Source organism: Trichomycterus rosablanca, chromosome 5 (genome assembly GCF_030014385.1).
Source record: "Trichomycterus rosablanca isolate fTriRos1 chromosome 5, fTriRos1.hap1, whole genome shotgun sequence".
Taxonomy (NCBI): domain Eukaryota; kingdom Metazoa; phylum Chordata; class Actinopteri; order Siluriformes; family Trichomycteridae; genus Trichomycterus; species Trichomycterus rosablanca.
The window spans coordinates 24,238,093-24,263,101 of record NC_085992.1 but is presented as its reverse complement, the minus strand read 5'-3'; the positions used below and the strand labels follow the sequence as shown (position 1 = coordinate 24,263,101).

Genomic DNA, 25,009 nt, shown 5'->3' with positions numbered 1-25,009 from the left:
AATTGAATGAGTTTCAAAACAAAGTTACAAAACTACAGAACTATTAAGTGTGCTAGTTTTGACATTATGTTCTCAATGTGGGTCTTTATACTGTATATTTATTTAAAATACCTTCTGTAAAATGTAATTTTATTTATGTATTTATAACAGGGTGAAGAAGGATTACCAGGACTGAAGGGCACCAAAGGTACAGCTGGGGACAATGTAAGTAAAGCTGTGTTTTCAAGAATTCAACAATTTCAGTTTATAAGCCACATCAAGCTTACTACACCTGGTCTTAATATCTGAGTACGACCCCAAATCAGAAAAAGACCTGGAATGCTGATTCATCTGACCACAATACATGTTTCCACTGTGTGATGGTCCATCCTAGATGCCTCTGAGCCCAGAGAAGTCGATGCCGCTTCTGGACATGGTTAACATAAGGCTTTTTTTGCACAGTAAAGTTTTAAGTGGCATTTGTGCATGTAACTCTGTATTGTAGTGCTTAACAAAGGTTTGCCAAAGTAATCTCTTGCCTATGTGGTTATATCAGCTATTGTTGAGTGGCGGTTCTTGATGCAGTGCCGTCTGAGGGATCGCAGATCACATGCATTCAGCTTAAGCTTGCGCCCTTGGCCTTTACGCACTGAAATTCCTCCTGATTCCTTGAATTGTTTAATGATATTATGCACCGTAGAGGGAGGAATATGCAAATCCCTTCCCATCTTTTTTGAGGTACATTGTTTTCAAGAATGTCAATAATTTTCTCACACATTTGTTGACAAACTGAAGATCCTCTGACCACCTTTGCTTATCAAAGACTCAGCCTTTCCTGGATGCTGCTTTTGTAATCAAACCATGATTACAATCACCTGTTGACATCACCTGAATCACATCATTATTTAGTTTTTTTACGTCATTAATAGCCCTAAATTGCCCCCGTCCCAACTTTATTGGGAATGTGTTGCAGGCCTGAAATGCAGGAATGGAGATATATTAACAAATGAAATGAAGCTGAGCAGACAAAACATGAAATATTTTGGGTTTAAACTGTCTGCAATCAAATAAAAGTCAAAATAAATTTAAGGAACACTGTGTTTTTATTTTATTTGCATTATCCATACTGTCCCAAATTTTTCTGATTTGAGGTTGTATTTTGTAGATCAATTAAAAATGCTAGTAATACCTAGGGAAATAATAGGCAAATGGACATACCCTTAATGCAATAAACTCTGTGCTTATTAAAAAAAAAAAAAAAAAAAAAAAAAAAAAAAATTAACTTAATATTTTGCAGGGTGAGATGGGTTTGCCTGGAATGCCTGGCTCACCTGGATTACCTGGACTTAAGGTTTTTATACATGTTTTTATCATTTAAGTATACATTATTCATATGGATATGCATTTAAATATTTAACTTTTCATTTATCATTAGGGCAGTAAAGGAGATAACGGTGTACCAGGTGTACCTGGAATCTCTGGGCAACAGGTAAAAGTATTTAAGTATACATGACTACATAATACATCACTAATAATACTGTACTTAATACTATACATATTGCATAGTCTGTACACTTTGTATCTAATGAACAAAGTGAGAAAAATTTAAAGTGTTTGCATATATAATTATATATTATTTTAAATTCTGAAGGGTCAGTCTGGAGAACCAGGGAGCCCAGGTCAGCCTGGACATCCAGGTATGCCTGGCATGAAGGGATCTAAGGTACAAACGACTATTTTTATTTTTAAACATTATTTTCTGCAGTGGAATCTCTGTCATAAACCTCTAGCATCTCCGCTTAAAAGATTAATGGCACACACAGTTCATTTGCTGTCAACCTAATAACGTATCTGCATCAGTGAAAGGCACTCTTTGTCCCCTCCAGAAGAACAGTTTTTGTGATACCATTGTTTTTAGAGGGACTCTAAAACCTAGTAGGGTGTCCAAGAACATTTGATCTCATTCTGTGAGATTGTTTAAACTATTTCTATGTTGCTGAGATGTAGCTCCTAGAGTTTTTCAGCTCTCTAATATCAGCACAAACAGGTGTACCATGGCAATTCCAGTATAAAATTGAAAGTCTGTATTGACAGTCACTGAGCTATCTGCACTGATGAGCCAAAACAATAGGAACACCCAGCTAATATGCTATTAAAAAGGTACCCAGTAGGCGCCCAGGTGACGCAGCGGGATATTCCGCTAGCACACCAGCGCCAAGATTCTGAACTCTGTGGTGGAAAAACCCTTTTAATAAATACCTTGAAGACTGGATTGTAAGTAGAAAAGAGGTTTATTCTTATCTGCACAGAATGATCTGACTGGCAAAGCCTCTCATAGAGACCTGAGCAGTCCGATCCCAAGAAAGAGAATGACCCCCATTATATACATTAAGACAAATGTCCTTGTGGGACAATGGGAAAGTTCACACGTTGACAGATGTTACTTAGGTATGAAACAGGAACTGTTTGAAGACAACTACTACAGGATCTGTAAGTCGTAAAAATGTGAGCAACAGGATTTGTAGATCACTTAATTGCAGGCAATGCGTTCTTTGTTATGTGTAAATTAACATTTATTTCCACCACAACTCCTTAGTTCGAAACTCGGCAGTGCCACCAGTCGGATGGGTGCCATGTAGTGGGCATAATTGGCAGTGCCTGCAGGGAGGTATAACCGGACTATGTGGGTGGGGTCTTCAAACGCTGTGTAAGGACCCTGATTAGCAGATAGAGACCCATGCAGAATGCATGGGTAAAAGGGGTTCCCATAAGGGCTGCACGGAGGAGGCGTGAGCAGCAATATACCCACCTCGACTGCAATCAGGGATCCCCCAGCAGCGGAAGACAAATTGACTACACTAAAATGGGAGAAAATGCATAAATAAACTAGAAAAAAAGGTATCATGTGGATCATATACCTCTTCCATGGGTAAACAATGCACGAGCCCAGCCATCCACATGGTCTTGGAGAAAACAGGATTCGTCAGACCAGACAACTTTTTTCGATTGCTTCAGTGTCCAGTTTCGGTGCCCATGTGGCCATTGTAGGGGTTTTCAATGGTGGACAGCTTTGTACACTGGAGGATTCGTGCATTGTGTATTGTGACACATCCACCTCATTACCAGTATTAAAATAATCTGCAATTTGAGCCGTGGTGGCTCATGATTAACATTACAATTCATCCTCCATTCAAAACTTATCAAACAATGCTTCATGCTGGAAAAGAAACAGCCTTCTCTAAGTTTATTTTATCTAATTATTTATTTACACTGATCAGCAATGGGTGTTGCTAAAACACTTGAATTTAATAATAAGAGGTGTCCACATACTTTGATCATAAAGTGTATCTTGATGCCCGCAGTGTTGTGTATATGTATTTGGTAAGTACATAGTCTTCTTTTTCTTTTTCTCTTTCTTCCTTCTTTTGTCAGGGAGAAGTAGGACACTCGGGTGAAAAAGGAGAGGAGGTATGTAGAACGTAGCACATTACAATGTTAGGATTTGTTTCCAGCTATGTAGATTTAATTGTCTTAAAAACATCTATCACTTTTAAGATTTTGTAAAATATAAGAAAGAAATTTGGTCTTTAGCTGAGGAAAACCCAAAACAATGGCAAGTCTTCATGCCTAGAAAATCTGAGAGAACATCCAGAAAGTTATAACCAATACAGATTTTTTCATCTGTATTTACCAAACTCAAACAAAAATTCTAAAGTGTTAACAAACTTTCAAGCAACACTGTACAAAGTTCCTGCTTCAACCGTAACAAAAAGCTAATCTTTACATTTTAAAATTTGTTATACTTTTGTTTGTTTAAATTAACAGGGTTTTAAGGGTGAAAAAGGAGAGCCAGGAAAATATGGTGAGAAGGTAGGATGGCAACCCTTTTTTAACTGCTATCAAAATGGCTGGTCAGTAATAGATTGTGGACAAGTACAGTGGTACCTTGTAACTCAACTTCCCCTAAACTCAAAATCTTTGAAACTCAATGAGTCAAAGTGAGATGAGATGAATCTGCATTTGTGTGGAATAACCATCAAATCCATTCTGAAAGCTTCACATGTATCTGTTTCACTTTTAAACTTGTGTTATAGCTCGAGGTTCTGAGAAATTGTAAGAATCAGCTTTTTTTCTAGAGTCTGAAACGCTTAATGTTAAAAAAAAATAACGTCAATGTATTAAAAGAACGACATAGAAACACTAACCCTCTCTTAAATATCACTGCTCATAAGTTCTCTCCACTAATAAAATTCCTCACTCGTTTTAGTACAATAAGTCACGTTAAGCTTTGTGCACCGGCACACTCCATAGGAAATAATGGCACAGCCAGCGTAAAAGCTATTTTGTCACTCCTCATGTGAATGCGCCTTTACTGAAAGGAATACGGTATTCCAAGATCAAGCATCTCCACGATTAAGAAGTGTAAGGAAACAATAAAGAAGTAAAGGTAAAGTGCAGGTTTTATTGTATTTCTTATTGATTTTTAACTGTTTTTAATTGTATTTTAGTTTTTTTTATATTATATTTGTGTTAACCCCATTATTGTACATTAGCCTAAAATATACGCAGTTCCACGAGACCATGGAACGCATTAACAGGTTTTCCATACATCCTTAAAACTCAAAGACTTAAACTGTCTTTTAAAAATCAATGTATGCCATTCCTAGAACCAATTGATATTGAGTTTTAAGGTACCACTGTATTTAGCATACATCCACCAATTCACTTACTCACACCATTTAAGTAATTTTAAATAGTTACTTAATGGTGAAAACTAAGGCTGATAACTAGCAACATCTTTCTTAAACAACAGGGTTTACCTGGGCAGACTGGCCAAAAAGGAGAGGTGAGTTCATATTTCAAACACTTAGAGCTTTGGACCTTATTCTATTCTAGCCTTAAAAATGCATGTCTGTGTGTTCAGTCAGCTTGAGAATAACTAGTTATTTTTGTGTTAAGTAGCTCACTTTCACACTGAAAACATTAAAACTGTTAATCACAAGTAGGTTTTGCTTGGGAGTTACTGCAAGTACACGTTCAACCTCTATGCAGAACCCTCTTTATCTTGTTAGTCAGCAGTTGGTGCATAACACTGGATTACAGTCAAATCTATTGGCTTTGTGACAAATGTGAATGATATGACTTTGCTACTGACTAGGTTTTAGGATGGCAGGCATGAGGCAATGTTTCTGTGAACACAAACAGCCACTCCTTAATGTTTGAGACCCTCTTTGCCTAAGAACAGCCATATGTGTCCATTTAATGTTTTGAAGTGCCCAGTGCCTGATCACTTAGTTTTAGACAGCCCACAAATACTGGTATTCAGTCTCTCCAGTTCACTAACAAGTATTGATAACCTGCCAAGTGAATTGAGACCACTGTCCTGTTCCACTGTCCTATCTTGACACAAAGTCGGATGTTTAACTTGTACATCTCTACATCTTCTCTCTGTGAACAAACATGCAACTACCAAATAAGCTAAAGCAGTATATACAGGAATAACACATTGACAAACTACCATAATTACTGGAATATTATGTGTACTGTAAAACATTACCAAGCATGTCTACCAAAAAATCAAGAAATGTGCACACTACTATACCTGCTGTAGTAGAAAGCCTAAGGTCACTAACAAACCCTATCTTACCTAGTTATTATCTAGTAATATTGCTGTATGAGCGTACCGGACTATAATGTATGTAAGCACTGGTGTTTTCTGCTGTTTTGCTGATGCTGTGCTTGCGTGCATGTCAGAAAGGGACAACAGGAGAGCCTGGCCAGATGGGGCAGCTGGGCCACCAGGGGATGCCAGGAATGCCAGGACAACCAGGTCTTTCTGGATCCAGAGGACAGAGTGGAGATACAGGACAACCTGGACCACCTGGACCTGAAGGACCACCTGTATGTATTGTATATACTTATAAATTGTGAATTGTAGGCAAATGCAATGTAATAATAATAATGTGTGTAATTGTTCTTTGCATTTTACATGTTTCGTCATAACTGCAGGGTAGAGAGTTGTCTGTTGTCCGAATTCAGCAGATATGCCGGGACATTCTTAGATGTAAGTGTTTACAATATTCACTCAAGAAAAATAATAATCAATGTATGCATCAACTTTTCGTATTTATTACATCAGCATATGTCAAACGACAATGTATTAACTTTTAAACCACTTGGGCCAATCAATATACAGTAGTATTATAAAATGAAGTATTATATACGTTTACTCACTCATTCACTTTCTTAACCGCTTATCCAATTTTATACAAAAGTACTTGTTAATTGTAAAACATATGACCTATTATAAGTATAAAAAAACTCTGCAGTCCCCTCTACAATTATTGGCACCCCTGGTAAAGATGAATAACAAGGGTTTTAAAAAAATCACAAAAAAAAGAAAAGTACTAACTTTCAATTGAAGGGAATGTGGTACAGGAAAAAGCCTCATCAAGAAATAATTGTCTTTATTAGTCTTAGTCCTATAACATACATATAAGGATGGAGAATACAAAGCAAGGAATTTAAGACCATTCCTCTTTACTGAATCTCTCCACATCATCCAGAGTCCTATGTCTTATTTTGTTCTCTTTAGCTTTTTTCTCTTCAGCTTTTTTCTCTTCAGCTTTTTTTCTCACGTTTTCTATAGGGTTTGGATTAAGGGACTAAGATGGCCATGATCTTGTGTTTAGTGGTCTGGACATATGTTTAGGATCATTGTCCTGCTGTAGGATCTAGTTATGACCCATTTTACTCTTTCTTGGCAGAGGCATGAAACTAAAAATGGGGTATTATGCCTTTTACCCTAACAAAGTGTCTATGTTCTTAGAATGAACAACAGCCTCCAATGTATTTAACAGTAGTAATCAGGTTCTTTTTATTGTAGTCTTTAATAAACACCAAACTCAGTGTTTGTTGCCAGAAGCTCAACTTTTGTTTTATCTGATCCCTGTAGTCAAAGTCCCTGTAGTAAGTTTTAATAGTTGTGGAAACTTGATGACCCCAATAGGGACTTTTTGGTTAGGAGCCTAAAATAATACTTGGGCATTTTTGCTTTTCTTACCATCCTCCACTCTGTTCGTGGGAGCAAAACAAACAAACCCTTATCCCTTATAGTTCAATTGACTGGAACTTTTTTAACTATTGCCCTAACTGCAGACCTTTTAAGACTTGACTTGTGTGTTCTCCTGTTTTTTGCTATGTTAAGAGAATCTGACTTTTGTGGCACCTTATGTATACCCCAGTGAAACCCCCAGTCTGGGATTATTGCTTTATTATTGCTTGACACTTGGATCAACTTGAATAGGACTTAATGGAGGGGACTTTATTTGTCAGTAAAGACTGCCAGTATAGGTACCCACCAAATCTAAAATATTGTCATTCAAAAAAAGCCAATGTAATTTTGATAAAGCTAATGTTCTGTTCACAAATACATTGATCAGCCATAACATTAAAACCACCTCCTTGTTTCTGCACTCACTGTCCATTTTATCAGCTCCACTTACCATATAGAAGCACTTTGTAGATCTACAATTACTGACTGTAATACATCTGTTTCTCTACATACTTTTTTAGCCTGCTTTCACCCTGTTCTTCAATGGTCAGGACCCCCACAGGACCACTACAGAGCAGGTATTATTTGGGTGTTGGATCATTCTCAGCACTGCAGTGACACTGACATGGTGGTGGTGTGTTAGTGTGTGTTGTGCTGGTATGAGTGGATCAGACACAGCAGCACTGCTGAAGTTTTTAAATACTGTGTCCACTCTATTTGACACTTCTACCTAGTTGGTCCACCATGTAGATGTAAAGTCAGAGACGGTCGCTCATCTGTTGCTGCTGTTTGAGTTGGTCATCTTCTAGACCTTCATCAGTGGTCACAGGACGCTGCCCATGGGGCGCTGTTGGCTGGATATTTTTGGTGGACTATTCTCAATCCAGTAGTGACAGTGAGGTGTTTAAAAACTCCATCAGTGCTGCTGTGTCTGATCCACTCATACCAGCACAACACACACTAACAAACCACCAAGTCAGTGTCACTGCAGTGCTGAGAATGATCCACCACCCAAATAATACCTACTCTGTAGTGGTCCTGGGAGAGTCCTGACCATTGAAGAACAGCATGAAAGGGGGCTAACAAAGCATACAGAGAAACAGATGGACTACAGTCAGTAATTGTAAAACTACAAAGTGCTTATATATGGTAAGTGGAGCTGATGAAATGGACAGTGAGTGTAGAAACAAGGAGGTGGTTTTAATGTTATGGCTGATCAGTGTAAAATCCTGCTGTCTTATACTGACTAATATAATTTTAATGAATAATCTACTAAATAATGCAGAATAAATACTGCATCATCTGCATATTTCAGTACGAATTACAGTCTATGCTGACCCATAGAGGGCAATACAGAGTTCTAAAGTAAAAGTTTAAGAAATCAGGTTTGCTAGCATTAATAACATATAGTATATGCTGACTTTATGAATGTAAAGGACAATTGGATTATTCATTGGTGCTGTGCTTTATTGGTGTTGTGCTTTTAGCATTGGACTTTCATGAATGTTTATTTAATAGACTAGTGGGGTATAAATTAGATTCTGTTGGGACACTGCTTGTCCTTCAGTGTAGGTTTATTTTGCATTAACATTTTACAACAGGAAATTAAAAACGTGTGTATGTCAAAAATAACATCATGGTATTGGTGCTCTCTTTGGCCAAGGGAATACTGCTCTTGAGACAATACTGAAAAAAAAAAACAATCCAGCAATGAAAGTCTAGTTTTAAAAAGTAAATGTGTAACGATTGGGCTGAGATGTGACAAGAGGGGGCGGACACACATGCAGAGATGTTTAACAAAACGTTTATTAATAACTAAAGACAATACAATGTTACACAAACAAGACAAGGGGTTCACAAGACAAGACACACCAACACATGACCTAAGCTAATTGCTAATCACTAAGCTAATGCTAATCTGAACACACAAGAAACCTGACTAAACTATACTAGACCCTAAGCTAAGCTAACACCAAACATGAACAAGACTAAGACACTTGACTTCTGAGCATGAGCGAACAGACAAGAGTATACCAAACCAAAATAGGCTCCAATGAATGGTCCACCTACCTCCTTAAATGCCCTGAGCATTTTCCCTAAACAAGGTACAGCTGTGGATCATTAACAGGAGACCAATCACAAAAGGGGCATTGGCTTGAGACTGAGAGCACACATACTCATGTGCTCTCGAAGAGAGGGGCGCACATAGGAGGACTCCAGGAGCACAGAGAGGCTGGATTCATGACAAAATGTCTCTGAGCATTTTTAAAGGGTAGTCAAAGTCAGTTGTTTCAGTTTATTAACAACGCTTTTAACAAAACTCATTTTAAGGCACATTAGAGACAAACTGTGGAAATACATTAAGATAAATAAGACCTGGCTGCTTTGCTGTAACACGGTCTGGAAATCTTGCGGTCATAAAGGGAACTATGAATTCAAATGTACAAGAAACTTTACAGAAAAGTGTTAGTGTTGTTAGGTTGGTTAATTACCAAAATCTTTATAGAACGAATAAAACAGGAAGATTAAAAAGGAAAAACGTGACTTTGACACAGATACACCACATATACAGTACCAGTCAAAAGTTTGGACACACCTTCTCATTCAGTGGTGTTTTTTCTTGATTTTTTTTTCTACATTGTAGATTAATACTGAAGACATCCAAACTATAAAGGAACACATTGAATTATGTAGTAAACAAAAACGTGTTAAACAAACCAGAATATGTTTTATATTTTATATTCTTCAAAGTAGCTACTTTTTGCTTTGATGACAGCTTTGCACACTCTTGGCATTCTCTCAATCAGCTTCATAAGGTAGCCATCTGGAATGGTTTTCAATTAACAGATGTGCCTTGTCAAAAGTTAATTTCTAAAATTTCTTGCCTTCTTAATGTGTTTGAGACCATCGGTTGTGTTGTGCAGAGGTAGGGTTGGTACAGAGGTCTATGATGACTTGTGATGGTATGGGGGTGCTTTGCTGGTGACACTGTTGGTGATTTATTCAAAATCCAAGGCACACTTAATCAGCATGGCTACCACAGCATTCTGCAGAGACATGACATCCCATCTGGTGTGTACTTATGTCAAGTTCACACTACACGACTTTCTGATTTGCCGGGTCGCTGTACAGTTCTCACTACATGATTGAATCTCTTGCACTCTGGAGTCTTTTCAGTCGGTGTGGCTTTCACACTACACCACTGAACGGCTATAGGGGGTTTCACACTACACAATCTATTACCAACTGGAATCGCAGGCGAGCTTCTCTGGTCTCCCAAACTACGTTTTGTCACGAAAACAAACACAAGAAGTGATGTTTACCACGTCCAAAAATACACATCAACAAGAAGCGAGCGATCAAAGTTTGTGCGCTGATGTGCACCGTAACATCATAGAAAAATGAATGTGAGTGGATTTTGCTTGGATTGTTGTGTAGTGAGTAGTGAGATGTGTTAATACATATTTTTGCAATGCAGTGTTGGTGTTTTTTTAGAGAACGATCAGGTCAGAAATACTGTAAAACGTGTGTGTGCCGGTGTATTTCTGATATAAACTATATTACGCCCCTGTACCACCTTTTACACTCCTCCCATGTGTTTCCCCTCACACTGTACCTTGCGTTCTCATTGGCTGTTCGACATAGCACTCATTGCCAGTTGTGCAACTCAGATTGAGATATCTGACATGCTAGAAATCTCGATCCGGTCGCCGAGCGCTCGCCGAGTCGCTCGGATCAAGTTGTTGGGTAGTTCACACATAGCGATTGAGAGCCGAGTTTTGATCGCCGAGCGAACGCCGAGTTGTTCCCGAGCCGGCAAATCTAGCGCCGACCAGTCGCCAAGCGAAAATCAGGGCAAGAATCGTGTAGTGTGAACTAGGCATTAGTGGGATCATCATTTGTTTTTGCTGCGTGCTGAGTGCTGCGTGCTGAGTGCTGCGTCAGATGACCTGGCCTCCACAATCACCTGACCTGAACCCAGTTGAGATTGTGTGGGATGAGTTGGACCGCAGAGTGAAGGCAAAGCAGCCTTTAAGACTGTTGGAAAATCATTCCAGATGGCTACCTCATGAAGCTGATTGAGAGAATGCCAAGAGTGTGCAAAGCTGTCATCAAAGCAAAAGGTGGCTACTTTGAAGAATCTAAAATATAAAACATATTCTTGTTTTTTTAACACTTTTTTGTTTACTACATAATTCCATATGTGTTCCTTCATAGTTTGGATGTCTTCAGTATTAATCTACAATGTAGAAAAAAAAAATCAAGAAAAAACAAACTTTTGACTGGTATTGTACCTTTAATCCAAAACACTTGCTTAAATGCCATCTTTGAATAATGTGTTGAATTTTTCTTGCCTGACAACAGATATAATTCTTTGAATTGCAGCTGAGATTCCTTCACTTCTTCTTAGTAGCCAACACAGAGGTTGTGACCATTGCCGAACAAGGCTAGGAACCCCTGGGCCACCAGGGCCTGTAGGTTCCAAAGGTTCAAGAGGTTTTTCTGGAGTACCGGGATCTAATGGGTTACATGGCCATCGGGGTTTACCTGGAAGACCTGGTATGCCTGGCATGAAAGGTAATAGATCATGGTCATGCTTTCTTTTAGTTTCCGTCACTACATTTTAGTGCTTTAATAGCTTTTTTTAACATGCACTGCCTTTGTTTTCTAATAACAGGCTGGCACAATTATCTTAAGGATGGCTTATTGCAGTTGTGCCCTCTTGCATCACTTTGCAATGTCAGAACAATAAGTAGTGCCTGTGGACTAAATGTAGCAATGCAGAAATAATTCATCACAATCTATAATGCTATACACAGTTTATATGTTGTTAATAAAATGACACATGACAAATGACAAATATTTATGGCCCAGTTGATTTCTTTTTTTATTGGGTAAAGCTGTGGTCAGAATGCTTAATCAGCTTTTATCCTCTGGCAGTCCTTGATTCAAACTCCCATCCCCCTGACATTTAGTGCAGATCATTAAATAATGTGCTATTGTTCTTATGGCAGTCATTCTACATATATGATTTTAGTTATGCTTTAGATTACCTAAAATATCTGAATATGTTTGATGTTTATCAGCTTGTGCATGTTTCAGAGGGCCGTAGCTTTATCATTAAACATTGTGTTATAATACAGAATTATAAGTTTTTTGGGATATGTTTTTACAAACTTCCAGGTGATCCAGGAGAAAAAGGTGAAAAAGGAAACCAAGGGCGATCAGGAATTGGAGACCCAGGTGAACCAGGACCTCCAGGCAAGGAAATATATATATATACATATACATTGTTCATAAATTAACATTTCTTACACATGAAGAAAAACTGACAGATAATGTCCTGATAGCGGTGATTGCTTTTTGCACTTCATCTTTTACTGGACATTTATTTCACTACCCTTTTAGTTGTTAGCTTCTGACTTATTTTATGTACTTGTTGATGTAACTGCTAAGGGTTTAATATAATACAACCCAACAGAGCTATCTAATGTGTGTCCATTAATAATGTATATTATCAATTAAAACTGCAAAACTCACAAAAGAGAAATCTAAATCAACTTGTCTTAAAAACCATGTGACACCTTACATAATAAATGCCCATATACCCTGGTAAGCATTTCATATTAAATTGTCTAATAGACATTTTGTTTTGGTGACAGTTTACCATTTCTTAATACAAATTTGTTGTTATTATTATTATAACTGTATTAATATTATTATTATTATTATTATTTATTATTATTAAGAACCTTCAAGTCGATTCTGACTCCTGGTGTCCATATGGTCTTCTCCCCTTTGTTCTTGTTCTGGCAAGTGACAGTATGTGTTGTACTTCCTGACAGCTGGATTCTTTGCTGCAAATAATTGATCTACACAAAATTAATTGATTGAAGTACACAAAAGCTGTCCACCACTTTGACATCTACATTAATAGTAAAATGTATATATATATATATATACAGTATATATATATATATATATATACAGTGAGGAAAATAAGTATTACAAAGACTTGAACAGTCTATAATTTTTATGGAAGGTTTATTTTAACAGAGAGAGACAGAATATCAACAAAAAATCCAGAAAAAAAACATGAAATAAAAGTTATAAATTAATTTGTATTTAACTAAGGGAAATAAGTATTTGATCCCCTACCAACCAGCAAGAATTCTGACCCCCACAGACCGGTTATGTGCCCATGAGGCACACAAATTAGTCCTGTCCCTGTATAAAAGACTCCTGTCACAGAATCAGTTTCTTCCATTCAAATCTCTCGACCACCATGGGCAAGACCAAAGAGCTATCAAAGGACGTCAGGGACAAGATTGTAGACCTGCACAAGGCTGGAATGGGCCACAAGACCCTCAGCAAGACGCTTGGTGAGAAAGAGACCACTGTTGGCACGATAATTCGAAAATGAAAGAAATACAAGATCACAGTCAATCCCCCTCGCTCTGGAGCTCCATGCAAGATCTCACCTCGTGGGGTAAGAATGATTCTGAGAAAGGTGAGGTCAGTCCAGAATTACACGGGAGGAGCTTGTCAATGATCTCAAGGGAGCTGGGAGCAGAGAAATGCTGGATATGACCCCAAGAACACCATCCCCACTGAGCATTTCTCTGCCTCCAAACACGGCGAGTGGAGTTGATGCCAAAGAGCTCAATTTTGGTCTCATCTGACCATATCACATTCTCCCAAGCTTTCTCTGAATCATTCAGGTTTTCATTGGCAAACTTCAGATGGGCCTGTACATGAGCCTTCTTGAGCAAAGGGACTTTGCGGGCACTGCAGGATCTCAATCCATTACGGCGAAGTGTGTTACTAATGGTTTTCTTGGTGACTGTGCTCCCAGCTCCCTTGAGATCATTGACAAGCTCCTCCCGTGTAATTCTGGGCTGACCTCACCTTTCTCAGAATCCTTCTTACCCCACAAGGTGAGATCTTGCATGGAGCTCCAGAGCGAGGGCGATTGACTGTGATCTTGTATTTCTTTCATTTTTGAATTATCGCGCCAACAGTGGTCTCTTTTTCACCAAGCGTCTTGCTGATGGTCTTGTAGCCCATTCCAGCCTTGTGCAGGTCTACAATCTTGTCCCTGACGTCCTTTGATAGCTCTTTGGTCTTGCCCATGGTGGTCGAGAGATTTGAATGGAAGAAACTGATTCTGTTACAGGTGTCTTTTATACAGGGACAGGACTAATTTGTGTGCCTCATGGGCACATAACCGGTCTGTGGGGGTCAGAATTCTTGCTGGTTGGTAGGGGATCAAATACTTATTTCCCTTAATTAAATACAAATTAATTTATAACTTTTATTTAATGTTTTTTTTCTGGATTTTTTGTTGATATTCTGTCTCTCTCTGTTAAAATAAACCTTCCATAAAAATTATAGACTGTTCAAGTCTTTGTAAGGGGGTAAACTTACAAAATCAGCAGGGGATCAAATACTTATTTTCCCCACTGAATATACAGTATATATACAGTGTATCACAAAAGTATACACCCCTCACATTTCTGCAAATATTTTATTATATCTTTTCATGGGACAACACTATAGAAATAAAACTTGGATATAAGTTAGAGTAGTCAGTGTACAACTTGTATAGCAGTGTAGATTTACTGTCTTCTGAAAATAACTCAACACACAGCCATTAATGTCTAAATGGCTGGCAACATAAGTGAGTACACCCCACAGTGAACATGTCCAAATTGTGCTCAAAGTGTCAATATTTTGTGTGACCACCATTATTATCCAGCACTGCCTTAACCCTCCTGGGCATGGAATTCACCAGAGCTGCACAGGTTGCTACTGGAATCCTCTTCCACTCCTCCATGATGACATCACGGAGCTGGTGGATGTTAGACACCTTGAACTCCTCCACCTTCCACTTGAGGATGCGCCACAGGTGCTCAATTGGGTTTAGTCCATCACCTTTACCTTCAGCTTCCTCAGCAAGGCAGTTGTCATCTTGGAGGTTGTGTTTGGGGTCATTATCCTGTTGGAAAACTGCCATGAGGCCCAGTTTTCGAAGGGAGGGGATCATGCTCTGTTTCAGAATGTCACAGTACATGTTGGAATTCATGTTTCCCTCAATGAACTGCAGCTCCCCAGTGCCAGCAACACTCATGCAGCCCAAGACCATGATGCTACCACCACCATGCTTGACTGTAGGCAAGATACAGTTGTCTTGGTACTTCTCACCAGGGCGCCGCCACACATGCTGGACACCATCTGAGCCAAACAAGTTTATCTTGGTCTCGTCAGACCACAGGGCATTCCAGTAATCCATGTTCTTGGACTGCTTGTCTTCAGCAAACTGTTTGCGGGCTTTCTTGTGCGTCAGCTTCCTTCTGGGATGACGACCATGCAGACCGAGTTGATGCAGTGTGCGGTGTATGGTCTGAGCACTGACAGGTTGACCTCCCACGTCTTCAACCTCTGCAGCAATGCTGGCAGCACTCATGTGTCTATTTTTTAAAGCCAACCTCTGGATATGACGCCGAACACGTGGACTCAACTTCTTTGGTCGACCCTGGCGAAGCCTGTTCCGAGTGGAACCTGTCCTGGAAAACCGCTGTATGACTTTGGCCACCATGCTGTAGCTCAGTTTCAGGGTGTTAGCAATCTTCTAATAGCCCAGGCCATCTTTGTGGAGAGCAACAATTCTATTTCTCACATCCTCAGAGAGTTCTTTGCCATGAGGTGCCATGTTGAATATCCAGTGGCCAGTATGACAGAATTGTACCCAAAACACCAAATTTAACAGCCCTGCTCCCCATTTACACCTGGGACCTTGACACATGACACCAGGGAGGGACAACGACACATTTGGGCACAATTTGGACATGTTCACTGTGGGGTGTACTCACTTATGTTGCCAGCTATTTAGACATTAATGGCTGTGTGTTGAGTTATTTTCAGAAGACAGTAAATCTACACTGCTATACAAGCTGTACACTGACTACTCTAAGTTATATCCAAGTTTCATGTCTATAGTGTTGTCCCATGAAAAGATATAATGAAATATTTGCAGAAATGTGAGGGGTACTGTATATATATACTATATATACAACCCCTGGCAAAAATTATGGAATCACCACTCTTGGAAGATGTTCTGTCAATTGTTTAATTTTGTAGAAAAAAAATAAATCACAGACATGCCACAAAACTATCATTTTTCAAAATGTCAACCTTCTGGCATTAAGAAACAATAAAAAAAAGAAACAAATATAATAGTTGTGGTCAGTCACAATTGCTTATTTTAGATCAAGTAGAGGAAAAAAATATGGAATCACTCAAATCTGAGGAAAAAATTATGGAATCACTCTGTAATTTGCAGTTTAAAAACAAAACATCTGCAGCAGATTAGATTTGCTAATTATTCTTCAGTTTAAAAAGAGTGCTAACACCTCGGAGAGCTGTTGCACAAAGCAGATTGTCATGAATCATGGTTCCAACACAAGATATGTCAGTTGAAACAAATGAGAGGATTATAAAACTCCTTTAAGAAGATAAATCATTGTGGAATGTCGCAAAAGATGTTGGTTGTCAGACATGCAATTACTTTTGTATTTTTTTTTTTTTTTTTACCACTGTAGACTATATGTATGTAGACATCTAAACATCAAATCTGAACATTTCAAATCTGAATTTGGCTGAAAGTCTAATGCAATGGATTATTAAATATGCCATTACAATAGGGTTGGTTTCTGTGCACCAGGGTTTGAAACATAACTGAAGGAATTCCCCTTGCATTAATTTACAGATATTGCTTTTAGAGTCAGTTTGGAATTTGGAAATGAGTGTTAGAACTTAGGGCATTATATTACTCACTAACTGACTTGTTAAGAAGGTGACACCCTATGACATGTATTATTATTCTATTAATATTATATTTTAGCATTCCCCCCCTTTCCTCCAAATTTAGTCATATTCAATTCCCCAATTGTAATTTCTTCCACCACAACAGACCCCCACCCTGACCGAGGACAGTCGCAGACTATAATATTGCCCCCTCCTATGTGCACATTTGTCAGTTGCTTCTTTTCACCTGTCAGAGAGGGGTCACCCAGAGAGCTGTACTGGGTACAAAGAGTCACAGACTGCTATTCATGATTTCTACCATCTCTCGTGCAGGCGCCTTGACCAGCCAGCAGATGCTGCAGCTGCAGTAGCAATGAGCTGTCCCTCCTTTAAGACCCAGCCAGTTGTGTCTTATGTGAGCAGAGCTGAGATTTAAACAAGACAGCTCAAAATCTCAGAGATGGTGGGCAAGCACATTACACTGCTATGCCACCTAAGCATCGACATTGCCATATTTAAGATCACCAAGCTTTTGATTATACTGTCAGTCCACTTGATTTTAAATTGATAAATTAGTCAAACCTGCTTTTAAAAGAAATGTCCACATAGTATGTGTATACTTCTATAAAGATGTGTTCACTATTGTTTTCACTAAGAAGCTAAAGCAGATAGCACGGATCATATGGGCATAACTGTTGCTGTTACTGCCTAGTCTTTCAGGAATGGGATCATGACCCAGCATTTACTGAAGATGGTTAAAATCATACTCATTGCACTTGTATTTACATTTGTTTCTTGTTGTAGGTCCAATGGGCCCTCCAGGCGCCAGCAAATCTGGCCATCCTGGGAAACCAGGCTTTCCCGGGCGTGATGGCAGAGAGGGTAAGCCAGGTTATCCAGGAGAACCAGGGCCACCAGGTGTGTGCCATCCATCTATGTGCTATGGTTCTGTTTTAAGAGGAGATCCTTTTAGTAAAGGGCCAAACAACTGAAAAACAAACCCTGAATGAAACCCAGACTGCCAGTCTGGATGTGGTGCTCAGAGGATGAAAGAAAAAATAAACAGCAAAACCTTACAAACTCAGGATGAATATATTTTGAAGGGTATCTCAAATGCATGGAGACATTAAGTACCTCTAATATTGTGAATAATAAAATGCACCCTTGCACAGATTATACAGCATTTTCCTCAACATCACAAACTGTTCTTGTTTCCCACTTGCTTTTCTGTGTCATTCAGTACCGACAGCTGCTAATTAATGGTGCAAAACACATCAGATCAATGGAAGCATCAAGTGACTGCAGCACTAAACTTCATTTAGATTTTGAATAATACACAGGGCGCTATGAATTTTCTGACTCTGTAGCACCCTCCAGTGTTTGTCTGTAGCTTCTCAACCATCACGTACTAACAACCTTTTCATCTTAAACTGCATTTTCTAGCCCAAAGTTGCAGTGTACGTTCTCTGCTCTCTGAAGTCCTACTTTTTTGTCATTGCATAAATGTAAACCATAAAACTGCATGATTTTATAAAGGTCAAGTGTCTGCTTATCTGTTAAATGATTTCCTCAGTGCCTTAATCATTCGATCATAATGGATAAATTGTAATGCTCATTGTAATGTTACTATAAATTTGCTCTGGATGAAAATGTGAGCTTGTTACCAAACTGCTATGATTTATATTATATTATTTGTAATTGTTTTTATAACAGGATAATAATGTCACTGTTTTAATGTTTTTTTTTCTTCTTTTTTTGCAATGTTTAAGTTTTCTTGTGTGTTTTTTGATTTGTTAATTATAATTAAAATCTTTTTTTATTAAGTTTGTTGTTTTTTATTAGACAATTTAAATTTACGTTATTATAGGAATAAACTTAAGGGTCCACCTTCCTCAAATGAAGATCTAATCAGCAGTAAATACATAGAAAATAGTGGAGACTTTTCCTGTACCACCCAAATAATACCTACTCTGTAGTGGGGCTAACAAAGCATGTAGAGAAATAAATGGACTACAGCCAGTAATTGTAGAACTACAAAGTGCTTCTATATGGTAAGTTGTAATGTTTCAATGTTATGGCTGATTAGTGTAAAATCCAAAATCTAAAACACAGCAAAGAATCCATAAGCACTGCTTACCTTAGCTTATGTTCTTCCAGATGCTATTAAATTTATAACCGTGTGTTGTCCCATTAGGAATATAATCCATTATTTTGTAAATATGCTTATAATTAAACACCTCCAAACTTTTCCCGGTTGTGAAGTAAAACACGAACTCGTTAGAAAGCCAATCAAGTGTTTCATTGACACATCATCTGTGTGACGCTGCAAACTAAATACATGCAAATAACAGCATTTCTTACTAACAATTAAAATCAGAAGGTCTGATTGGCTGAGAAAGCGTTTTTTTTTTTCAATCATTAGCACCAATTCTGTAGGAGCGTTCCATTTACATTATGTTACTGTGAAGTGCACTACGTATTCCACCATTTTAAGTGAGATTCGAATTCAAAGTAGGGAGTAGGGAGCGACGCTTCATCACTACGCAAGAAGCTGGCTGGAACATTTACCCATTGCGTGCGTTGCGAGTTAAGACAGCTGGAGCGTTATTAGAGAGCAGAAATGACACAATCAGAATGTTGTCGGATCATTGTGATTTACAGTGATTTATTTTAAACAATAGACACGGAAATACAGGATTGAACAAGACAAGACAATAAAACATGACCTATGAGAAAGCAACCTAAATGCTAATCGCTAAGCTAAACACACATGAACTAAGCTAAATCTAAACCCTATACTAGTGATGTTGCAAGTGACACAGAAGCTTCGAAGCTTGCGTCACAAAAAAAAACAAAGCAGTGGTTTTAAAGCAGTGTATCGATGCTTGATTCGTTTAACCGCATTCATGTGACCAGTGACGTCTGAAGCTTTGTTCTGTACCGAATCATGTGAGTGCTTTACAGGTTAAGAACGCTACAGCAAATGCCACTGTTGAGGTGCAACGATACCTGTGACCCAAATATATCGCGATCACATACTGTTTCTAAACAAAAATATGGCGTACTTTATATATATATATATATATATATATATATATATATATATATATACGTATATATACAGTATATACGCCATGGTACATGAAAGAAGCTTCACTCCAAACTAGGGTACAATGCACTACTTGGTTTGACCACGGGAGGCCGCCACTGTGCAGCATTTTGAAAAGCTTCGAGCAATGAACCCTTTTCTGAACCAGTCTGCAGGAAAGCTTCATTGATCAGAACGCTTCGTTTTGCCATCACTACCCTGTACTAAGGCTAAACGCACATGAACAAAGCTAAACATGAACTAGACTAAGACAAGACTTAAACAAGAAGCATGAACTAACAAGAAGCATGGACTAACATGAAGCATGGACTAACAAGAAGCATGGACTAAAAGAAGCAAAGACTTCAAGGGGCAAACAGGGGCAAACCAAATCAGAGTCAAATTCAAACCAAAATAGTCCCCACTGGCAACCGCACAGATGCCTTCTTATATACCTGTGGGTGATTAGCAGGGGACCAATCACTATGAGGGGCGTTGGCTTCAGCTTGTGCTCCTAGAGAGAGGGGCGTAGGCTTCAGATTGTGCTCCTGGAGAGAGGGGCGTGGCACATACACAAACTCCTGGAGCACAGACAGGCTGGATACGTGACACGTATGTGTAAGATGATTTACAGGACAGTCTCAACCTATTCGCCATCATGTTCAACACACAAAAAAACAGTGAGCAACAATACCATTTAAAGCCCGGACACACATTTCGCATGGAATAGATCCATTAGTGTTAACATAATTTTGACTCACCCTGTATTTTCCATCACTTCTAATATCAATAAAGTAATGATTGTTACAACTGTGGGTTATAATATAAGCACGCAAATGCATGTCTAGCTAACATGATTTTACTATTTATTGTTGTGTAATAGTGTGAACAACCTGTTAAGCTTAAAGAAGAACAGCCACAATCTGCTATTATTCAACCTCATAAAAGACTGTGTAATACACATTAAGTAAAGCTTTAAAACAATTGTAATATTTTCTCTCTAAAAAGCAAGCACAGAATCCAAATACTGTTAGTAAGTTTATATTATGTAGCAGGAAAAATCAACTAACAAGATACTAGTAACTTCTCAGTAAAAATGTCTGGTAAATTACTGGTTTGGGTAAGAATCGTTCTTCCCTTTTTTAATATAGACATGATATAAACAGTCACATTTGGCTTTTTCATTTTTATAAATGGTTTTCAGGTAAAATAATGGAGTTTTAAAGCATTGGCATTACACATGTTTTTTTTCTCTTTTTCTCCGACCCCCCCCCCCCCCCCCCCCCATTTTCTCCCCTAATCTAGTTGTATCCAATTACCCTGATTGCGTTACGCTTTACCTCTACCGATACAACCCTTTACTGCTGACTGAGGAGTGTCGCAACTGACACATGCCCCCTCTGTACCAACTGCTTATTTTCACATGCACAAGGCGCACATTTATATCACACCTCAGATGGCATCTCAGAAGTATGCAGCATCTTTATCACTCCACCAAGGCTTCATGTAAGTACCTGAAGAGAACGTCTTGGTGGAAGATGTTCTATTAGCTGCTGGAGAGCGACTGGGGTTTGACAATACTGTGTCATATTGTTATAAATGACATATGGCTGCAGGTTACATCTTTGTCTGCCAAAAGGACTTTTCAAATGTTCCACCCTTTTTGATTAATGAAGCTCTTGAGTGTGAACTTATTAGGTTTGGCAAAACCGCAAGCTTATTTAAAACCATCCCTTTAGGCTGTAAACACCTCATGTTAAAACATGCCACTTCTTTTAGAAGACAGGTGTTTATGTTTTTGAATTCCCCCGAGAACATGTTTGACATTTCGTTCCACATTCAACATGATATATGATTTATGCCAGCACCGGCAGTATGCGCTACTCTGAATGTGGCGACCTGGGACACAAGTGGTTTGGTTGCCCTCACAAAAAAACAAGCAGTGAATACAGAAAACAGAGGCACAGGAGAAATTGACTTCGTGACTAGTTCTATTTGTACAGAGCATGTTGTCAGTAATGCCAGTCATGAGTAGTTGTGTCTGAGACTGCACGGTTGGAACAACCCCCTTCTAAGAAGGATATACACATACATGGTAAGGTGGTCAATGATAGTGATGCAGTGCAGCCTGGGTATGCTATGGAAGCAATATTAAAGGGTAAAACTGATTTTAAACAGTCTTTTGTTCTGGATATTGATAAAACAATAGAGGATATTTGCTCTGAAGGAGGGGATATAGATCCTCAAAGCCAGATAAGGAGCTTTGACATAAATATGGCTGACTCCCAGGATGTCTTTGAAGGTTTATTCCAGGACACTCCCTCTACACACTAAATCCCTCTACACACTAGAATAGGTTAATAACTTTTTAGCTAAAGCAGTTAAAATACATTAATAGTAATGACTAAGTTATATAAGTAATATCTATTTAGAAGAACATAAGACCCTATCTGTTAAGTAGAAAGAAACATTTCCGCTTAAAAAGAACAAAATTTAAAATAAAGAACAAAATCATGCATTTTTCTCTTTGCATGGCTGTATATCTCCTTGTTCTTCTCTTATTTTGCGTTCTCATGGAAACCCTAAGTACAGGTTCCTTAAATATTAATAGTGGAAGGAGTAAACATAAACAGGGTCTTATTTAAGAAACAATAAACCAGTGGAAATTAAATGTGCTTTTTCTCCAAGAAATCCTTAGCGACACAATAAATGAACTGAAGTGGGCCATGTGGTGGGGAGACATTGGACACTAATTAATTATACAAATGTTTGTGGGGTTTGCAATATTTTCTTTGCCACAATAAACACTAAAACATACATTACATGAAGAGAATAAAGTAAATGGATAGCTCCTAATAGTTAAAGTAAGTGTTAAAGCACACCTGGGCATTGTATGGCCCGCGGGCCATATCCAGCCCTTTTGCTGTCCCCAACCAGCCTGCATGAGGTCAGTGGCAAATAAAAATCGGACGTAAATAAATTTTGAAGGGAAAGCTTTTTATTTTTTTACCGCGATACCGCTATGTTTTTAAATGTACGTACGTTTTAATTTACGTGTGTGTGACTGTATCCAGCTTCACTGTAATGTTTTGAGACGGTAGAGTTTTAACAAGACATGAACTTCTAAGTATTTATTTACTGAAGTCAGACATAAACCTGTTTAAGGATCCCAATTTAAATCTAGGGTTTAAATTATGCCATTACGATACTAAACACACAGAAAAATACAAGAACTTAAACGATGCTGAGCGCTCACATCTGAAGCTTTGCTAGCTAAACTGCAAGAGCAACAAGGTACTTTTTTTTATAAAGTTTTACACATCTAGGATGGAGCAGTCAAGATCAGCTTTGTGAAATGTAAAAAGAATATCCAATAAGAACAAAGGACTGAAAAACAGCAAATAAGGTAATTCGACTCCAAACAACATAGCGATAGCACTTTTGTTCACATTTGTTTTCGAGAAAGTTGATTAAATAGTGAAATAATGTTGATGTTTTTACTCTGCCTGCTTCTTATTTTCATTGCCTGATTGTAACATCTACTCCTAACAGTAACAGCTTATCAGGACTGTACAATTTGCTGCTTTTTTTTTTATAAAGAGACACAATTAATATGAAGCAGAAATAAGTTCAGCCTATTGGTCTGGCCCTCCACAACAGACCCAGTTTCTTATGAGGCCCCTTGGGAAATTTACGGTACCGGTCTGCGGCCTGGTGGTTGGGGACCACTGCTCTATATCAAAGTTCTCATATCTAAAAAGTTATGATGGTTTATCCTAGTGTAGCTGAATTTCACAGAGTAAAGAGCAATCTGTATAGTTGGACACTTGTGATGTGATTTAGCATGTTGGCACTTGTGCAACTGTATGGGGTAACCCCTTGGATTTACCCTGGATTTAATTTGTTTAAATAATTTATATAATATAATATATATAATATATATATATATTTCCTTGTCTAGTGATTTAGTTTCTTGATTTATTGTGTATTTTGACATATTTGAAAATAAGTGTTTAGAATAAGTGTATTAAAATAATTGTTTTACAGATTTTAGTTTTGTAATTTATCATCTTTGTATAGTAGAGTTTAATGTAATAATACTTTTGTTACAACAGGTCCATACATCTTCTAGGACACTATGCCGATTGCTAACTGCCCTGCTGGAAAAGTGTGTGGATTTCAAGATTGCCAGCAGTCAGTGTCAGGTAAAATGTTGTTTGGCCCTGGATCCTTAACTAGGGTCCACAGGCGACCTCCAGTGGATGATCATGCATGGGGCAGTGGTCACTAAAGAACATCTGGTGCACATTGATCCTAGTATGACTAAGGAGTGTCTTTAATGTACTAAAAATAGTTTTTTTTTTTTTTATTTGTTTGTACAGTGCAGGCACTTGGAAAGCCTGTTCCAAATACTTTTAAAATAATTCTCAGCTTTGGAACCCTTTTCACACAAGATTTTGGTTTATAGACCTGTTTACTGTGTAAACTGTTGTGGATTTGCTTAATTTTTATCTAAATGCTAAACTAGTGATTTGGAAATCAAATAAATAATTAAAAAGATAAAAAGGACAGGGGGAAAACAAAGTTCAGATGTTTAGATGTCTAGTAGCTGGTCGATTGAGAGTGGAAAATGCTCACTATGTACTATGTACCTACAGTCAAGCCAGAAAGTCTGCACACCCCTTTCACCTTCTTCACATTTTATTACATTACAGACTCATTATATAATAGATTTATGTCATTTTTGTCACAAAATTCTACAATACCAAGCGTCACGTCTGGAGGAAACCAGGCACCGTTCATCACCTGCCTAATGCCATCCCTACAGTGAAGCATGACTGTGGCAGCATCATGATGTGGGGAAAGAAAATCTGACCAAATTCATGGAAACCTGGTGAATTAATAATGTATTGTTCAACTGATAAAATGGGTTGAAGTTTATTACTGAACTGTGTAATAAAAAAAAAAATCACTTTTAATTCTAATGCGTTAATAAGGGGTAATGTATAACTGGAGTGTCTGTCTGTCTAAGGGTATTTTGAAAACTCAATTCTCTCTCTCTCTCCTTCTATCTATTTATT

At 38.2% G+C, this 25,009-nt stretch overlaps 1 protein-coding gene across 1 annotated transcript in view; it reads left to right on the top strand.

Moving 5' to 3' along the window:
• Window positions 1-18,615, top strand: part of col21a1 (collagen, type XXI, alpha 1) — a 68,925-nt gene extending 50,310 nt beyond the window's left edge. The window contains exons 17-28 of the mRNA XM_062995874.1: window positions 151-204; window positions 1,277-1,330; window positions 1,415-1,468; window positions 1,631-1,702; window positions 3,412-3,447; window positions 3,805-3,849; window positions 4,793-4,825; window positions 5,734-5,880; window positions 5,989-6,043; window positions 11,420-11,611; window positions 12,218-12,295; window positions 17,645-18,615. Coding sequence (XP_062851944.1) covers window positions 151-204; window positions 1,277-1,330; window positions 1,415-1,468; window positions 1,631-1,702; window positions 3,412-3,447; window positions 3,805-3,849; window positions 4,793-4,825; window positions 5,734-5,880; window positions 5,989-6,043; window positions 11,420-11,611; window positions 12,218-12,295; window positions 17,645-17,832 — 1,008 coding nt within the window. The 3' untranslated portion in view covers window positions 17,833-18,615. The remainder of the gene's footprint in view (window positions 1-150; window positions 205-1,276; window positions 1,331-1,414; window positions 1,469-1,630; window positions 1,703-3,411; window positions 3,448-3,804; window positions 3,850-4,792; window positions 4,826-5,733; window positions 5,881-5,988; window positions 6,044-11,419; window positions 11,612-12,217; window positions 12,296-17,644) is intronic.
• The last annotated feature ends 6,394 nt before the right edge of the window (window positions 18,616-25,009 follow it).